The following is a 6,826-nucleotide window of genomic DNA, read 5'->3' on the forward strand; positions in this document are numbered from 1 at the left end:
TGCTCCGGGTCTCCCCCGGGGGTGGCCACTCCAAAGCCAGCAGTGACAATGGACCATCCTCTCAGGAATCAGAAACGGTGTGGCAGGCCTGGAGAACCACAGGGGATGTTTTGGGCAGGTTAAAAATCTTTCTGCCTGGCTTATCTTTTTTCCCCTCAATGCTTGCCACCCTCTTTACCCTCCACACTGAGGGGAAGCTTGTTTTCTGCCAGATCTGCCTTTGGTGGCATGGCTTTTACTCCAGATGCAGGGGATGTGTGCAGGAGAGAGCTTTGTGTGCATAAATAATGGCATCATCTATCGGCCCATTGTTGGGTCGTTATTTAGAGATGCTGAAATGAGCTCTGTGATTTTCTGGCCTGAAGAAACCTCTTGTCCCTCCAGACTAACTGGTTAAATGTTGCAGGCTGTAAAGCTGCCTTTGTCTGCCACTCTCCCCAAACAAAGCATCCCTCATGGGAGTTAATGGCTGGCTGGAAAGGTGCCAGGGCAACTAGTCCAGCCTGGCTGAGGAGCCCTGGCACAGTTTCTTTTGGGGTCTCCCCGACTTTTGGGGATGGGATGGAGAGACACAAACATAGGGAGGGAAGATAAACAAGAAAAGAAAACAAAACTAGAAACACAAAGGCGTTGCTGGAAGGTGGAATGCTCATTACTTTAATTGGATGGGAGCGTTTTCTCGCGGGGAGGGGAGGGGGGTGGGTGGTTTGGGGAAGCTTGTACCAGAGCTCCCACTGCTGGAGAACAAACTCCTACCTGAGGCACAGGGAGAAGCAGGAATTCTTTACAGCTTCAGAGGTGTGCTTGGCTTGGTGGCTTTGAGTAATTTTTAGAGAATAAATGATTTCTAAAAATCAAAGTTTGAAGAAGTACCGCTAATTACTGTGGAAATGAAATTTGAATCATGCAAATTCTTTCTTCCCCACCAATATCAGGACACATCCAAACTGTTGCCTGTAGAGCCTTGTTGTGTGCTGCTCAGGAGAAATCTTCACTGGAGTAAACCAAAGTTAAAATAAAACTCTTGTGTAACTTGTATGTCAGAAGCAGCAGCTGCATTCGGATTCTTCACACACTAGACTGTCCCAACTGTGTTATCAGTCTTGTCTTACAACCACAAAACCTTGTAGCTGTTGAGCAGCCAGGCAGGAGGGTCTGAGCAGAAGGAGAGGCCAGGCTGGGGTCCCACGTCAGGACCAAGCCAGGTCTGTGGAGGTGTGAAGCACAGACAAGGAACAGGCAGGGCATGGCCACTTGCTGTGGCTGGAGAGGAGTTCAGGGGTTTAATTTTGGCTGAATAAATGAGGCTGGGTCCAAAGTGTCCCTATGAGCTCAGCACCAGGTACTGAAGAGTCTCGTGTGTTTGGAGCCTTCTCATTTCTCTGCCTGTGCTTTAAGAGTTACCACCTGTTTTCCAAAAATCACAGAATTGTCACAGAAGGGTTTGGGTTGAAGGGACCTGTCAAGCTCATCCAGTCCAACCCCCTGCAGGGAGCAGGGACATCCCCAGCTAGAGCAGGGTGCTCAGAGCTTGGTCCAACCTCCCCTGGGATGGTGCCAGGGATGGGGCAGTGACCACCTCTCTGGGCAACCTGGGCCAGGGGCTCAGCACCCTCAGCAGCAAACATTTCTTCCTTCTAGTCTAAATCTCCCTCTTTTAGTTTAAACCCATCCCCTTTGTCCTGTCCCAACAGCTCCTGCTCAAAAGTCTGTCCCCAGCTTTCTGACAGGCCCCCTGAAGTACAGAAAAGCCACCAGAAGGTCTCCCCAGCTGGAGCCTTCTCTTCTCTGGGCTGAACAACCCAAACTCTTGCAGCCTGGCCTCAGCAGGGGGTTCCACCTCTCCAAAAATAGGAGTTGCACTTGGGCTGAGCCTCTTTGACACTGGCAGAGCCCAGGGAAATGGGGAACAGCTTCAGGGAGTCCCTGTGGTATTGAGGGGAGCGTGTGGACAAAAGTGGGGAGCCCCTGGCATGGGGACAGAGCTCAGAACATGAAGGCTGGGAAGTGTGTGGGGAGCTGGGAAGTGTGTGGGGAGCTGGGAAGTGTGTGGCCCCCTTTGTAGTGGGAGTTTCAGGGAGAGGGGGGAGCAGTATCACTTCGTGCATGTCTGCTTGGCACAGCACTGGGGCACTCTGGGGGGCTGTTGTCAACTGTTTCTTTTCATCCCAGTGGCAGGAACAGAGAGTGGAAAGGCCTTTAAGCCACCCCTGTGGTCCTGTGTTCTCAGCCTGATTGGAGTTTGTTTATCCCTTTGCTCAAGGCAGCACTTGCAAGCCCTGCAGCTGACTTCCAGCCTCCTCAGAGGCAGAGAGAGAGCCCACAAGGCATGTGCTGGCTCTGTGAGAGCTCCTGGAGAGCCCCAGTGGGCACGGAGACCAAAGTTACACCGTGGCTGGATGCAGGGCAGTGTTTCACACCCCTCTCCTCTCAGAAAGGGGTTCTGCTTCAAATGAGAATCACAGCAGGGACCCTTCTCATTACCACACAGTGATTCTTTCCTTTTTGCACGAAGACCTGGAACTGAACAAGCTCAACCTCCTCTCCTCTGCCCTCTCTGCAGTTTACTGCCTGACGCTGGTGGTGAACATCATCTCCTGCCTGGCGTGGTGGATTGGAGGAGGCTATGGGGTCAATTTTGGCTTGGCCATCCTCTGGCTTCTCCTCTTCAGTCCCTGCAGCTACGTCTGCTGGTTCCGACCCGTGTACAAAGCCTTTCGGTAAGCAGGGGCCCAGGAGGCAGCTTTGGTTGGGTGTCCTCTGGGAGAGGGATGGGTTGGTGTTGTTCCTACAGAGATCTGACTGTCTGGGGTAAAGATTAAGGACTTGCCATCTGAATATTTTCCAAGTGAAGAAGAATGTGGCTTCTCCTAAACACTAGATGTAGGACTGAGGGTCACCTGCCTGGGATTGGAGGTGAGCAGCAGGGAGGAGTTTGCCACTTCCATGAGGGTGAAATTGATATTTCACTCAAAGATCTCAAGCTTAGCAGCACCCTCCTGTCAGCACAGCACTCGGGTAGATCCTAATTTGGAAAAGCTTCACTGAGGTTTGTTTTCATGGAAGACTATTAAGTTATTAGTTTTTGAGAACTCTTCTGGTTTTTTGTCTCTAGATACTTGAGAGCTTGGCTGCTTTGCTTTATAGATTAAAGGAGTCCCCTGGAGCAAGTCCTTCTCAAACTCCACAGATATTTAAAGCCATCCTACGTTTTCACTTTAATTAATAATCATTTGCATTTGCTCCTGCTGGCTGCACGTCACGAGGCATTATTCAGACATGAATGTAGAATGCTTCTCAGAGCCCTGAGGGTCCCAAGTCATTCCCAGCCTGATGCAGGGAGAGGAGGGACCTGCCCAGTGTGATGACCTGTAGTGGGTCACCAGCAGACCCCCCCACACCCCTCGGGGGGCTGGGCTCTGAAGGTGAAGCTCTTTCTGGTTCCCTGTTACCAGAATATGCTGGATTTGGGTTATTCACCAGATTCTGTGATAAGCTGGGTTAACAACAGCAACAGCAGGACAGAGATGGGGGTTGGCAGGTGAGGTCCTGGTTAGCACATGCTAAATTAGTTGCTTAAATGCTCTTCCCAATTTATGCTTTGTGTACCAGCAACAGGGGGCACTTAATGCACCACTGGTGCTTAAAACATCAGTGGCTGCATCACAGAGTTCTGGGAGGATTATTCCTGGTGGAAGTGGTTGGATTCATCTGAAGGTTTTAAGACAGGAAAACATCAGCTCTAAACTCTTGCCCTCTGGAGCTGGGGTCTTGTCCCCAGCCCAAGGGCTGGTCGGAGCTCAGCTGGAAGAGCTGTCCCCATGCTGAGGTCTGGGAAGAACACCCCCCTGACCTCCTCTGGGCTTCACAAGGCCCGTTCCTGAGCCTTTATTTCATGTTGTTTGGATGTGTTTATGCAACTGAACACTGAGAGGTCCCTGAGGTTACTCTGTGTAAAGACTTGTGCAGCTAAAAAACAAGAACAAGCCCTAGGGACAGACTGGGAAGGCCAGAGCTCGATGACTGCAAAAGAGCCTCAAAAACCCTGCAGTGGGGCAGCACTGTGGGCTGGCAGCTCCTCGTGGTTCAGGCTGGTGAGGTCAGAGCCTCTCTGCTTGTTTTGGGAAGAGACAAGTGACCCTTTGGCACTGGTGCTGCCATAAATCCTCCCTCATACATCTGCATCCACAATTCCATGTGCCGCGGAGCTCCGGTGCTCGGGCAAAGCTGCTGCAAATCTGCACCAGAAAGCTGGATCAGAAATCACCCTTTCTGTGATTCCTCACTAATTCCCACAGATCCTCTCAAATGAAGACTCCTCCAGCCCCTTCAGAGGCTGTTTGGAGGCTCAGCTTCAAGCCTAATCTTTGTTAATTGGATAATGAGAGGTGCTGCTGCGAGCAGTCCACCTTGAAATGATTTCTTTCACATTGCTGTGCTCAGAGGTGATATGGGAAGGGTGGGGTCATGAGGATGCTCAGGGATGGCAGATGTCTCTCACAGCATCTCTGGGGCCATCTTTTGAAAGCTGGAAGGTAACTGAACCAACACATGCAGCTGGGAGTGGCAGGAAAAGTCAACTGCAGGCTCTGCCTGGAGGCGTTTCCACTTGTGTCAACCTAGCCAGGGTCCACAGCATCAGCCTCTCAGGAGCCTGAGGTCTCCTCTTTAGGCAGCAGGGGATAGAACAATAATACTAATAAACATTCAAATAATAATAATTCAAGTAATAAACATTTAAATCCTTCCAGGCTTTGCTCAGGAGCTGGGGACGACTGGAGCTCGTTTGTAAACTCCCCCTTGCTCCGAGCTGCCTCACGAGCAACTGAAGTGGTTTTTGTAATTCTGTTCTGTAAATTATGGGCCCTTTGAGTCCCTGAGAAGATGGGAATCATTTGTGTCATTAACAACGATAGTTTGGGGAGCTTTTGATGTGCCTGGGCTTGCAGGGAAGGGCTGGCTCCTCGCTGTAGCTGGTTTAACGGGGTGAGGATGTTCTGCTGCAGTTCTGTGGCAGAGCCAAAACTGGCAAGAGAGTGCAGGGTGACAGAGAGACTGAGTGTGCCTGGGCAGCCTTCTTCCTTGGGGTCATATTTGTGTAGCTGGTGAAAATTAAAGGACCCTCTCAGCCTATAACTCCTGAAGATGTGGAGCCCACAGTGATGAGAAATCCTGGGTCTGTATTTCCCAGGCAGTGCCCACTTACAGTCATAGAATGAGTAAGGTTGGGAAAGGCCTCTGAGATCATTAAGTCATCCCAACACTACCATGACCACTAAAACATGTCCCAAAGTTCCACGTCCACACATTTTTTGAACCCCTCCAGGGCTGGGGACTCCAGCACCTCCCTGGGCAGCCTGGGCCAACCCCTCACCACTCTGCCAGGAGAGAAATTCTTCCTCAGATTCAACTGAAACCTCCCCTGGGGCAACTTCAGCCCATTGCCTCTCATCCTATCTCTAGTTCCTGGGGAGAAGAGACCAACCCCCACCTCACTCCAACCTCCTGTCAGGGAGCTGTAGAGAGCAAGGAGGTCTCCCCTCAGCCTCCTCTAGACTAAACCCCCCCAGATCCCTCAGCTGCTCCTCACAATCATGTTCCCCAGACTCCTTACCAGCTCTGTTGCCCTTCTCTGGACCCACTCCAGCCCCTCAAGGTCTTTCTTCTACTGTAGCACCCAAACCTGACCCCAGTGCTCCAGCTGTGGCCTCCCCAGTGCTGAGTGCAGGGGCTCAATCCCTTCCCTACTCCTCCTCTTGTGGGTGTTTCTCTCCTGGGCTGTCCCAGGGCTGGGTTATTAACCCTGGGGGGTGAGTGTGATGACGAGCAGGCTCTGAGACATCCCCAGCCCCAGTTCCCAAGCTCAGTGGTCACTTTTATTGTGGGGGCAGGCTCTGCCTGCCAGTGCTGGGGCTCCTTGTGCCTCCTCACAGTGGCTGAGCTGCTCAGCTGTCAGGCTCTGCTCTCTTCACCTGCTTAGTCAGAGCAGTGATTCAGGCACTCACTGTTCTACAGGAGGCTCCTGGTGTGTCATACACGGGGTCACTTTGGGAGGGGAACTGCAGGAGCTGGGCTCACTGGAGGAGATCAGACACTGATGATCCACGGGGCTGTGCTTGGGAAGGGGAGCAGCCTCTGAAGTGCACAGCTGGGGAGGGAGCTCCACACACACGTGATGGGCTGAAAGACCCGTGTGAAGCAACGTGAGGTGCTGCTCTCCCCCTGACTCCCTCTCTTCCTTCCCAGGTCGGACAGCTCGTTTAATTTTATGGCCTTCTTCTTCCTCTTTGGAGCCCAGTTTGTTCTGACCGTCCTGCAGGCGATCGGCTTCTCCGGCTGGGGAGCTTGGTAAGCAGGGGGTGCTCCTGCACCCCACAGCTCAGCCCTCCCTGTGCCAGGGAGCTGTGGGCTGTTTCCATGGCCTTTTCACACACTGGTGGGCGTCTGGACAGGGTGGGGTGAGAGGAGCTTTTTGTTCTCCTTTGTGGCATCGTTGCAGAGGGCACGACTCTGTTTTCGTGGCTGTGTTGGCAGAAGTTGGGGGATCTTCACCTGCTGGGTCTTTTCAGCACCTTCCTACAAGGTCTGTTTGTTTTTAACATTTAACCAGCCAGTTTCAAGGTTCATCTGATCCTCCCTCAGCGTTGCCCTCGGAGTATTTGCAGCACATGGTGAGCTGTGTGTGATGACTCACTCTTGGCCTATAGAGCAAGTATTGTCAGAGTCATCCTAAAATAAGTGGGAGCATTTTAGTGTCTGTCCTGGGTTATGTTATAAGTGTTTGGCATTTTAACTTTCTGTCTCTAGAGACTTGAGAGCAGTTCCT

The 6,826-nt window shown here is 51.9% G+C and overlaps 1 protein-coding gene across 1 annotated transcript in view; it reads left to right on the forward strand.

Annotated features, from left to right (window-relative positions):
- The window catches only part of SCAMP4 (secretory carrier membrane protein 4), a gene marked incomplete at its 5' end in the record, with an annotated part of 8,985 nt that overhangs the window by 664 nt on the left and 1,495 nt on the right, over positions 1-6,826 (forward strand). Inside the window, 2 exons of the mRNA XM_008938313.1 lie at positions 2,564-2,720; positions 6,247-6,348. Coding sequence (XP_008936561.1) covers positions 2,564-2,720; positions 6,247-6,348 — 259 coding nt within the window. The remainder of the gene's footprint in view (positions 1-2,563; positions 2,721-6,246; positions 6,349-6,826) is intronic.

Source organism: Merops nubicus, unplaced genomic scaffold (assembly GCF_000691845.1).
Source record: "Merops nubicus isolate BGI_N331 unplaced genomic scaffold, ASM69184v1 scaffold12004, whole genome shotgun sequence".
NCBI classification, from domain to species: Eukaryota; Metazoa; Chordata; class Aves; order Coraciiformes; family Meropidae; genus Merops; species Merops nubicus.